Source organism: Macaca thibetana, chromosome 14 (genome assembly GCF_024542745.1).
Source record: "Macaca thibetana thibetana isolate TM-01 chromosome 14, ASM2454274v1, whole genome shotgun sequence".
NCBI lineage: Eukaryota > Metazoa > Chordata > Mammalia > Primates > Cercopithecidae > Macaca > Macaca thibetana.
In genome coordinates this window covers 547,511-559,091 of record NC_065591.1, presented here as the reverse complement: position 1 = coordinate 559,091, position 11,581 = coordinate 547,511, and the positions used below count along the sequence as shown (strand labels likewise).

The window sequence follows — 11,581 nt, the reverse complement described above, 5'->3', positions numbered from 1 at the left end:
CTCAGGCCCCATCCACTCCGGACCACCTGGAGCCATGCGTTCCCTGTGGAGCAGGTGACCACTGCCTGTGTGCCCACTGAGACTGGAGGTGTCAGGATCCATTAACCATGAAGGCAACAGGTCTCTAGCCTTGGGGAGGAGGCCCTTCCCTGGTCTGCATGGTTCATGGGCTGAGTCCTTCAGATGGCAGGCATGCCCAGCCAGTCCTCTGCCAGTGCAGGCGCTGGTGAGGGAGGGGGCCCAAGGCGCTCAGGCGCTGACGTGTGTGGTTCTGCTGCAAGGGCGCAGGGGTGGGAAGCGGGTCCTGAGGGCTGTCCTGCAGGTCAGCCTGCAGGTCCTCACCGTGGCCTCTGGGGGCGATAGGCAGGTCAAAGCAAGTCCGCCCAGGACAACCGGGTGCTCCTATCGCTTCCACGAAGACAGGCAGGAAAGTCTGTCCGGGTGCCATAGCCACCCCAGCTGAGGGAGCCCCAGTGGAGGCCCAGGACAGCCCCGCAGCCTCCTGCCCTCAGGAGTCCACCGAACGGAAGGCGCCCAGCAGCCAGGGCCCGAGGGCGAGGCCAGCCAGGAATTGACCAGCTGGCAAGCAGGGTGTGCTCTCTTGAAGGGTGGGAGAACTGGCAATGGGGTGGGGGAGGTGGCCATAATTAGGAGAATTCAAGGAGACATACACATCTCTTTTATTTACAAAATGCAGTGAAGAGAAAATATCTAGGTATTAGGATGTGATTATTCCAAACATAGAGAACACACAATAGAACCAAATGAAGGGAAAGCTACTATAACAGCTTAGATACTTTTTAAGGAGAACTTACAGTAAATCTGGGAATGGGAAAAAAATTACAGAGCTAGAATTTGTTTAGCACTCAGTGCAAAAGGCAAAAGTTGCTAAAACTGGAGTGGACGGAGGCTCAGAATGTGGGCCCCGCAGCTGCTCTCTCTCCTGCAGTTCCATCCCCAGCCTCAGCCCTGACCTCTCCTCCGAAGCCCCTAAAGGGAGGAGTGTGGCCGAGATGGAAATTCTCAAGCACCAGAGCTGTTGGCTTGTTTGCATTTATTGCTTTAGGAACCCAGAGTGCACTCTTGCTCCCGGGGCCTGCCTGCCTGTGAGGCAGAGCTGGGGGCACTCAAAGCACAAGGCCTACCCCATCCTGCTTCTCCAGCCGGACTTGGAAACACAGGTGGGGCCTGGCCACGGAGTAAACTGGGCTCTCAGAGCACAAATTAGGACCATCAGGGAACTAGGGGGTGATGGGGGAGGGGGTGATGGGGGAGGCGGTGAGACGAGGCCTCTGTTCTGAAGGGCTCTGTCCTCCCTCTCAGCCCTGGGGGCCCATGGGGGTCCACGGAGGCCTGGCTGCTGCAGCCAGACCCCACTGACAGGGCTGAGTGTGCGCTCCCGGGACTCACCTTGAAGGCAGTTCTGTGTGGTCCCTACCCTCCCTGCAGCTGTTCCCAATACCAGGGCCTCCAGCAGTTTGTTCTGCTCTGGCTCCTGCTCCCACCCCTGCCAGGACAGATGGAGCCGTCCGAAACCATCTATGGCCAGTCGCTAGGAAAAGTGCCCTTCCTGTCCAGGAATGGGAGTGACAGCTGGGGGACTGGTCGGGCCCAGGAGGAGGGCCCCAGTGTGGGGTGTTCTGGGTGCCCGCAGCTACCTGGTGAAGGCTGCAATGGCAACCACCTGCAGGACGGCCTCCAGGCCGTGAAGGGCCAGGAGTGTGGCACTGAGGGCCCAGTCTGCCCACAACACCAGGGTCTGCCAAAGCAGGAAGTAGGCAGAGAGGAGGGCGGTGCCGGCCGTGAGGGCCAGGCTGGCGGCCAGCGGCCTCTCAGCCTCTGTCAGGTTGCCCCTGGTACCTGGAGAACAGAGCAAAAGGGGGAGTGAAGGTGGCGCAGGGTGATCCCCAGAGCCCACTGCCCGCAGGTACCTGGCAGGCTGCTGGGACCAGAGCAGATCCTTGCCCTACGTTCCTCGGGGGCCTGGGGAATTCCAGGGAAACAGCCCCCATGGCCACCCAGAACTCAGGAGAGCCAGAGAGCGTGTGCAGCACGGGCGTGAGCCCCTCCTGGGGCAAGTGCCCCTGCAAAACCAGTGTGATCTGTCTCTGGGTCTTCTGGGTCGGCTGTGTGGGCGAGGGTGAATTTGGTTTCTAAAATGATTCAACTGCATCTGCCACCTTTTCCTAATTCCAAGTGGAACTGAAGGGATTTTTTTGAAAAATTCCCAAAATATTTTTCTCTGGTCCAAGGCCAGTTCTGGAAAATTTCATGGATATGTATTAAAAACAAAACTGCGTATTTAGCAAACAAATGAGTCAGGCACTAGCTGAGCCGAGGTGCCTGGAGACCCTGCAGTGTGCGGCACGCTTGGGGAGGGTCCCGGTTGGCCTAGCAGCCCCCAGCAGGGCCAGACCACACCCTGTCCCCACCACCTTGGGGCAGGCCCAAGCCCCTGAAGATCCGGCCAAGAACGGGCCTCCGTGCAGCAGTGGCGCTCGCACCCTCCCAGCAGTGCCCACTCTGGGGGGCAAGCTGTAGAGGCTCCAGGACCATCTGTAAGTGCAGACAAGACACTGACGGCCGGGCACCCCTCAGTGGAATGGGCAACTGACAGAACTCGCCTCCATCCTCCTAGTGTGTCTGAGGCCTGGTAACAAGAGGAACGGTGGGGGCCACCCTTCTCTGCAGCCTCGGTTCCTCACTGGACATCGAGCATCGGGGTATATCTGTGTGTCAACAAGAGGGGTCCAAGATTCCAGCCTGGCAGGCGCAAAGTGCCCTGGAAGTGCCCACTGCGTTCCCCACAGCAGGGCAATGTTTCACAAACACATGTGTTTAGGTGCACGTGTTATGACCATGAGCACGCAGAGGGCTGGAAGCCTGCACCCCACTGGCCACAGAAGTGAGCTCTGGGAAGGGCAAATTTCCATGTTTTACTTCTGCACCCCTTGAATCTTGTACAAGAATATATCCTTGAACAAACTGTGTGGTTAAAAAAAGGGGAGTGAGGTCAGGCACTTTGGAAGGCCAACGTGGGCAGACTGCTTGAGCCCAGGAGTTCAAGACCAGCCAGGGCAACACAGTGAAACCTTGTTTCCAGCCGGGCATGGTGGCTCACACCTGTATAATCCCAGCACTTTGGGAGGCTGAGGCGGGCAGACCACGAGGTCAGGAGATCGACACCATCCTGGCTAACATGGTGAAACCCTGTCTCTACTAAACATACAAAAAATTAGCCGGGCGTAGTGGCGGGCGCCTGTAGTCCCAGCTACTCGGGAGGCTGAGGCAGGAGACTTCTGTGAACCTGGGACGTGGAGCTTGCAGTGAGCCGAGTTTGCGTCACCGCACTCTAGCCTGGGTGACAGAGTGAGACTCCAACTCAAAAAAAAAATTAGCCAGGCGTGGTGGCGGGCGCCTATAGTCCCAGCTACTTGGGAAGAGGGGGAGGGCTGAGGCAGGGGGACTGCTCGAGCCCAGGAGGTCAAGGATGAAGTGAGCTGTGATTGCACCACTGCATTCCAGCCTGGGCAACTGAGTGAGACCTCTCAAAAAAAGTAGGTCACTTGAAGGGGTTGCAGACTTGGGGATCCCTAGAGCTGGACTCGGGACGCTGGGGGCTCCCACCCCTCTAGACTCTGCTGCCTTTTGGGACCTGGCAGAACTCTCCAGGGCTCTCTCCTCAGACAGCCGAGGCCAAGGGGAAGGGGGTGCTGGTGAATATTCCAGAGCTCCGGATGTGGTGGTGGGCTGGGCTTCTGATCTCAGTGCCATTACCCAGTGACTTCTACAAGACACACTTCCAAACACAGACTCTCCCAACGATGCCCCCAGCGTTGTTTGTCTCTGGGACAAAACTTCTCGATTAATACTTAATGACACTGTAAGGTGAGCCTGCAAAGCAACTGGGTAAGCAGTTTGGATAAAAAACGTCTCCGAGAACCATACTGTAAAATAATTACTATTGAAAGGTTGTGGTAACAGAGAGCAACTCTTTTTTTTTTTTTTTTTTTTTTTTTGAGACAGAGTCTTGCTCTGTCCCCCAGGCTGGGGTGCAGTGGCCGGATCTCAGCTCACTGCAAGCTCCGCCTCCCGGGTTTAGACCATTCTCCTGCCTCAGCCTCCCGAGTAGCTGGGACTACAGGCGCCCGCCACCTCGCCCGGCTAGTTTTTTGTATTTTTTAGTAGAGACGGGGTTTCACCGTGTTAGCCAGGATGGTCTCGATCTCCTGACCTCATGATCCGCCCGTCTCGGCCTCCCAAAGTGCTGGGATTACAGGCTTGAGCCACCGCGCCCGGCCCAGAGAGCAACTCTTAGGACAGGTTCTTCACAGTGTTAACATGCACTCACCCAGGTATAACCGCAATGCTTCCAGAATCCCCATCAGAAACAGCAGAGCAAGATCGAGGACCAGGTAGTGGTGAGGACAGCTGAACACCTGACCTGGAGAGCAGAGGTGCAGACGGAACACAAGTTACCTGGCGCAGCAGCAGGAGCCGCCTCAGCTTGCCTTTTCCTTTTCCTTTTTTTTTTTTTTTTGAGACAGGGTCTTGCTCTGTCACCCAGGATGGAGTGCAATGGCGCAATCTCAGCTCACTGCAACCTCCGCCTCGTGGGTTCAAGCAATCCTCTCACCTCAGCCTACTGAGTAGCTGGGACTACAGGCGCCCACCACCAAGCCCGGCTACTTTTTGTGTTTTTAGTAGAGATGGGGTTTCCCCATGTTGGCCAGGTTTGTTTTGAACTCCCGACCTCAAGTGATCTGCCCGCCTCGGCCTCCCAAAGTGTTGGGATTCCAGGCGTGAGCTGCCGCGCCCAGCCTGACTTACTTTTATACGTGATCATCAGGAGCGTGGCGAGGAAATACAGGGCGTAGTACGTTCCACTGAGATAAAACAGCATTTGAAGGGGAACTGAAGAGAGCTGGTGAGTGGTTAAGAATCCTCAAGCTCAACGGACCTGGGAGCAGCCTCCTAGGTGGCTGAACAAGAGGGGCTGGTTCTGTCATCTGTTTGGTGGCCACAGACACCACGGGACCATGGGGTCCTGGCAACGGCTCACTGCCCGTCTGAGGCTTCTACCACTATGCTGGCTGCCAATGGGGTCCCATGAGCTGGCAAGGCCTTTGTGGGACCCCCCACTGTCCACGCCAGAACAATGCAGTCTGTGCACCGCAGCTTCTGCCCTCAGTGACTGTGGACTGGTCAGGGGACGCCTCCACACACTGGCACTCCCAGTGATGTCACCCTGACTCTGGCCCCAGTTATGAGTTAGAGAGAAAAAATAACTTTGTCATTTTCTTTTTTTTTTTTTTGAGATAAGAGTCTTGCTCTGTTGCCCAGACTGGAGTGCAGCGGCACAATCTTGGCCCACTGCAACCTCCGCCTCCTGGGTTCAAGTGATTCTTCTGCCTCAGCCTCCTGAGTAGCTGGGATTACAGGCGTGCACCACCACACCCAGCTAATTTTTTGTATTTTTAGTAGGGACAGGATTTCACCACGTTGGCCAGGCTGGTCTCAAACTCCTGGCCTCAAGTGATCTGCCCACTTCAGCCTTCCAAAGTGTTGGGATTACAGGCATGAGCCACTGCGCTCTTCAGAGGAAATATATTTCTGTTTGGGGGGACTTAAGTATCTACTAGCCATTTCCTGAGCTGTGTACATTTCCTATTTGTTTATGCCAGTATGAGTCTATGGGGCCAGGCACAGTGACTCACGCCTGTGATGCCAGAGCTTCAGGAGGCTGAGGCTGCAGTGAGCCGTGATTGCCACACTCCAGCCAGGGTGAGAGCAAGGCTCCGTCCTTAAAATAAAATAAACAAACAAAAATAAAATAAAATGAATCTAGGGACATTCAAAGTGAGGGATTTCCATCTTCCTGCCACTACTGGCCGAGACAGAGGCAGGTGGCCATCCTCTTCGGAGCCGGGCAGTCTGGTGTGCTTAGCCACTTTGTGCAGGGCTGAGCAGGCAGGGGATGGAGCCAACACAACTGATCCAAGGAAGTTACATCAACTCTCTAAATCTGTCAAGCAACACCCCCCTCTCCAAAGTGGAATTACTAGACAGAACTTAAGGAAAACGTGGGGTGAGGCCGAGTGCTCTCTGCGTGGCAGCAATTCGGGCCTCTGGGTGCTGTCCTGGAGGGGCACGCAGTAGGATACCACTGTGGAGGAGCCTCTCCCTGAAAGAGAAAGGGGCTGTGAGCAAGTCCCGACAGCCACCAGGAGGCTTTCCTGGGGCTCACTCCACACTGATAGGAACCACCCCTGCTTTATTCTCTTTTGATCTCATATTTGTAGAAAGCAGTAAACATATACCATGCGCCTGCCCCTAGGTATCTCCCGTGCCTCTCTAGCCATCCTTCAACGAGGCTAGGAGCCTCTGCCTTTCAGAACCTGAGGCTGGAGGCGGCGAGTATGGGAGGAACCATGGTGGGAAGTGAATCTTCCACTTCACCCTGGGCCAGACCCACCTGGCCCTCAGGGAAAGCAGCACCCTGAGCCTGCCCAAACAGCAGCTCTCCTCGTTGTCTGTGGCTTCTCTGTATTTGCCACACATATATGACTAACGAAAACCTTTTCGGTTGGGCGCGGTGGCTCACGCCTGTAATCCCAGCACTTTGGGAGGCCGAGGTGGGCGGATCATGAGGTCAGGAGATCGAGACCATCCTGGCTAACACGGTGAAACCCCGTCTCTACTAAAAATACAAAAAATTAGCTGGGCGTGGCAGCGGGCACCTGCAATCCCAGCTACTCGGGAGGCTGAGGCAGGAGAATGGCGTGGACCCAGGAGGCGGAGCTTGCAGTGAGCCAAGATCGAGCCACTGCACTCCAGCCTGGGCGACTGAGCGAGACTCCGTCTCAAAAAAAAAAAAAAAGAGGCCGGGCGCGGTGGCTCAAGCCTGTAATCCCAGCACTTTGGGAGGCCGAGACGGGCGGATCACAAGGTCAGGAGATCGAGACCAGCCTAACACGGTGAAACCCCGTCTCGGCCGGGCGCGGTGGCTCAAGCCTATAATCCCAGCACTTTGGGAGGCCGAGGCGGGTGGATCACGAGGTCAGGAGATCGAGACCATCCTGGCTAACATGGTGAAACCCCGTCTCTACTAAAAATAAAAAAAAAAAAACTAGCCGGGCGTGGTGGCGGGCGCCTGTAGTCCCAGCTACTCGGAGGCTGAGGCAGGAGAATGGCGTGAACCTGGGAGGCGGAGCTTGCAGTGAGCCGAGATCGCGCCACTGCACTCCAGCCTGGGTGACACAGCGCGAGACTCTGTCTCAAAAAAAAAAAAAAAGAAACCCCATCTCTACTAAAAAATACAAAAAACTAGCCAGGCGAGGTGGCGGGCGCCTGTAGTCCCAGCTACTCGGGAGGCTGAGGCAGGAGAATGGCGTGAACCCGGGAGGCGGAGCTTGTAGTGAGCCGAGATCGCGCCACTGCACTCCAGCCTGGGCGACAGAGCGAGACTCCGTCTCAAAAAAAAAAAAAAAAAAAAAAAAAAAATTCCTCTGGAATTTTATCCCCAAACATCCCTCCAAAAATAAGAATTTTCAAAACTAGCAATGCAGCAGTCCAATCTTTTTATCATGCAACCTCTTGGGCCTTCTCCCACCCCCACCTGAGAGATGACAGGAAGCTGGAGGAGCGAGTGGAGCCTCTTTCCGCATTTTCGATTCTGAGGTTTTGCATCTGAAGACTCCCCTGACTCATCCTGGATCCACGGTGACCTGGGTCGGACTAATTGTCTGTAAAGGGCTCACGCTAGTTGCACATGTGATATGTGCACGTCTCTACATGTGTAAATACATCAATATAGATCTAGAATTGGGTGGAAACCTCTCATAAAAGGAGGCTCAAGCTGCACCGCTGGGCGGCAGGCAGGACAACAACCTGAACACAGCCTCTCTGTTCCATTTCCACTTCAACGCCAGGGAGGGCAGGACAGAAACCTGGCGTTAGTGAGATTTTGTGGCTGATCCCACAGCTTCTTGAGCAGATCTGGGGCCTTCTGTGCCAGAGTTTGTGGAATCTCACATGGGCAAGAGTCTTGAGCCGGTAAATACAGGACATCGGCATCAGAGACTCAGAACAGGGCTCCTGGAAGAGGCGCCACAGGCTGGAAGCAGGAAGCCAAGTGCACGGCAAACCACGTCGCATCGTGTTACCGGCAGACCACTCTTTAAACCCGATCTGTTCTTTTCCAGGCCCTAGCTAAACCAGGCTACCTAAATACCTGTCATTATCTGTGATGATTTTGCATTAATTGGGGTTTTTGTCCCTTCTGTTCCTTTTCTTAGAGGTTGGCTTCTTAAACACTTCCAATGTGTCTGCTAGTTGCTCATTGCTACAGATTGAAGTTGTGGCGTTTGGGGGAAAACTGTATAAAAGTCTTAAGTGATGTAACATTTAAATAATTAATATGAAGGGCGGCTATAACCAGCTGTTATAGGGCGGCTGTTCTAACAATTCTAGACCTGCAGGAGCTCATTCTGACTGAACGTCGCCCTGGCTTTCAGGACATTTTTGGTCAGTGACTTACTGTAATCACAATGTGGCTATGAATAGCTGTGTCAGGCAAAGTTAAACATGGAAGTAAAAGAGAACAAATGTTTTCCCTGATGTAACGGACAAGGTGTGTTAAGAGATCTTGTTCTGGTATACACTTAATTTTTTTTGAGACAGGGTTTTGCTCTATTGCCCAGGCTGGAGTGCAGTGGCGTGATCACAGCTCATTGCAGCCTCAGCCTCCCACGCAGCTGTGACCACAGGCTCCCTGGGGAAATTTTTTTTTTTTTTTTTTTTTTGAGACAGAGTTTCGCTCATTGCCCAGGCTGGAGTACAATGATGCGATTTTGTCCCACCACAACCTCTGCCCCCACAGGTTCGAGTGATTTCTCCTGCCTCAGACTCTCATGTAGCTGGGATTACAGGCATGCACCATCACACCAGGGTAATTTTGCATTTTTAGTAGAGACGGGGTTTCTCCATGTTGGTCAGGCTGGTCTCAAACCCTCGACCTCAGGTGATCTGCCCTCCTTGGCCTCCCGAAGTGCTGGGATTACAGGCGTGAGCCACTGCGCCCGGCCTTCCCCGGGGTAATTTTTAATTTTTTTTTTGTAGAAGGGGGTTTCGCACTGTTGCCCAGGCTGGAGTGCAGTGGTGTGATCATGGCTCACTGCAGTCTCAACCTCTTGAGCTCAAGTGATGCACCAGCTTCAGTCTCCCACGTAGCTGGGACCACAGGCTCCCCGGGCTAATTTTTAATTTTTTTTTTGTAGAGGGGGGTCTCGCTCTGTCGCCCAGGCTGGGGTGCAGTGGCGCCATCACGACTCACTGTAGCCTCGACCTCCTGGGTTCAAGTGATCAGCCAGCCTCAGCCTCCAGAGTAGCTTGGTCCACAGGGGTGCGCCACCACGACCGGCTGATGTTTACAATTTTTCTGTAGAGAGGGTGTCTTGCTATGTTGCCCAGGCTGGTCTCAAATGATCCTGCAGCCTCGGCTTCCCAAAGTGCCAGGCTTACAGGCGTGAGCCACTGCGCCCAACCTAAACTTAATTTTTAACCTAATGAAAATACACAAACAAACCTGATTACTAGAGGCTGCCCTGCCTATGGAATAGCCATTCGTTATTCCGTTAAAACAAAGCACCTGATTTCCAGAGAACGCGCTCGAAGGTGTGGCACTTCAGCGCCCGCGTTTGAGCGCTCTGGCTGCACCCACAGACAGCAAAAGGCGGCCCCTCTGCAGCACGGCCGATTTACTGCTTTGGTCTGTCCCTTCCTCCTCTCGGAGGCGAGTCTCTCACGCAGGACGCCTGAGGCACGGGCACCCGCGGTTTCTTTGGCGAAGGTTGCAAGGCTACCGAAACCCCGCGCCCATCCCGCCCACGTGTCTTCACAAAAGCCACGCGCGGGACAAGAGCTGTCGGGGACCGGGTCCCCGAGAGCCGCTCCAAAGCCGCTCCGCATCCACCCTGCCCGGGCCCAGGCACCCGCGCGCGGGGGAGCTCCTCGGGGCGCAGGACGCCCGCCACCCAGGCCAGGCCGCGCTTCTCAATGGGGTGACGGAGCTGTCTCGCTCACGTAGAGACGCTGGCACAGCCCCGTGAGCGCACCGAAAACGGAAACCAGATTGTCACCACAGGGAAACGCCGCGCCCGCCGGGGCTAGCCCGGAAGCCCCCACCCGCCCGAGCTCACCTCGCCGCGCGGCCGCCATCTTACCCGCCCCGCCCGCCGGTCCGTCGCGATCCCGGCAGCCTCTCGGCCAGCGCCGCTCGCGCTCCTTCGGCCATTTTCGCGTCTCCTGACGAAGGGGCCCGACCGCGCCGCGTTTCGGGAGCGGACGTCCGAGCCACGGCCGTAGTCCGTCCGGCACCGCTCGGGCACTTTCGGAAGGGAGGAGGCGGAGAACCGAGGTTCGGGAGCATTCGGGCTCGGGGACATTCGGCTCGTCTCGGCTCGGCCTCGGGCTGACTCGGCTCCCGCCGGCAGCGGGAACGGGCGAAACCCGCGGCACTAAGCTCTGTCTCTGAGAGGCAGAATTTCGCCAGGCGCCGGCGAAAATCTGCCTAGAGCCGTCCAGCCCTGTCGGCCGGGGACAACAGCCGTCTCAGCCTGTTAGGCAGTGAGGAGAACCGGGGCTCAGTCTCTCGGAAGCCCTCGTGCGGACTCGGACCTATTCGGACTGACTCGGCTTCCCACTTCGGGGAGCTTCGACCCACTTCGGTTCAGGACTCGGTCTCGGCTCGGCGGCTTCGTGCAGGTTCGGCTCTTATTCGGGCAGCCTCGGTTCGCCTCGGTTCGCCTCGGTTCCGCTCCACGGGCAGACTCGGCTCGGCTCTGCTCGGCGGGTGGCTGCCTTTTCGGTCCCTGTTCGGGCGGCGGCTTCGGGCGGCCTCGGCCCAGCTCGGGCGTCCTCTTCGGGCCCCGCTTCGGGCTCCGCGACCGGCGCTTCGGGCGGCCCCGGACGGCGCCTTCGGGAAGGCTCGGCGGAGTCCGGATGGAGGACTCGGACTCGGCGGCAAAGCAGCTGGGCCTGGCTGAGGCGGCGGCGGTGGCGGCCGCGGCCGCTGTGGCGGCGGCGGCCGCGGCCGCGGCGGGAGGCGAGGCGGAGGAGCCGGTGCTGAGCAGGGACGAGGACTCGGAGGAGGACGCAGACTCGGAGGCGGAGCGGGAGACTCCGCGGGTCACGGCAGTGGCGGTGATGGCGGCGGAGCCCGGGCACATGGACATGGGTGCCGAGGCCCTGCCCGGCCCCGACGAGACCGCCGCTGCCGCAGCCTTCGCAGGCAAGTGCGCCCGCCGGCCTCTCGCCTCGTCCGGTTCCCGCGCGCCTACCCCGCACACCTGCCCCGCACAACTGCCCCACGTGACCAGCCCGCCACACCTGCCCCTCACACTTGCTCCACGTGACCAGCCCGCCCCACCCGCCCCACCCGCCCCACCCGCCCCGCACAACTACCTCTCACACCTGCCCCACATGACCACACTGCCCCACCAGCCCATCCCACCTGCCCCACATACCTGCTGCAGGTGACCAGCCTGCCCCACCTGCCACAGACACCTGCCCCACCCGCCCC

The 11,581-nt window shown here is 57.2% G+C and overlaps 3 protein-coding genes across 7 annotated transcripts in view; 1 reads left to right on the top strand and 2 right to left on the bottom strand.

Annotated features, from left to right (window-relative positions):
• Positions 1-11,581, top strand: part of DEAF1 (DEAF1 transcription factor) — a 108,538-nt gene that overhangs the window by 45,500 nt on the left and 51,457 nt on the right. The window contains exon 2 of the mRNA XM_050758017.1: positions 10,994-11,290. Coding sequence (XP_050613974.1) covers positions 11,002-11,290 — 289 coding nt within the window. The 5' untranslated portion in view covers positions 10,994-11,001. The remainder of the gene's footprint in view (positions 1-10,993; positions 11,291-11,581) is intronic.
• Positions 1-11,581, bottom strand: part of TALDO1 (transaldolase 1) — a 97,025-nt gene that overhangs the window by 55,503 nt on the left and 29,941 nt on the right. The window lies entirely within an intron of this gene.
• TMEM80 (transmembrane protein 80) lies at positions 657-10,429 on the bottom strand. The gene is given in 6 exon segments (XM_050757977.1): positions 657-1,860; positions 4,352-4,444; positions 4,831-4,924; positions 6,165-6,184; positions 10,200-10,272; positions 10,274-10,429. Coding segments are annotated over 6 exon segments (642 nt in total). The 3' UTR covers positions 657-1,654.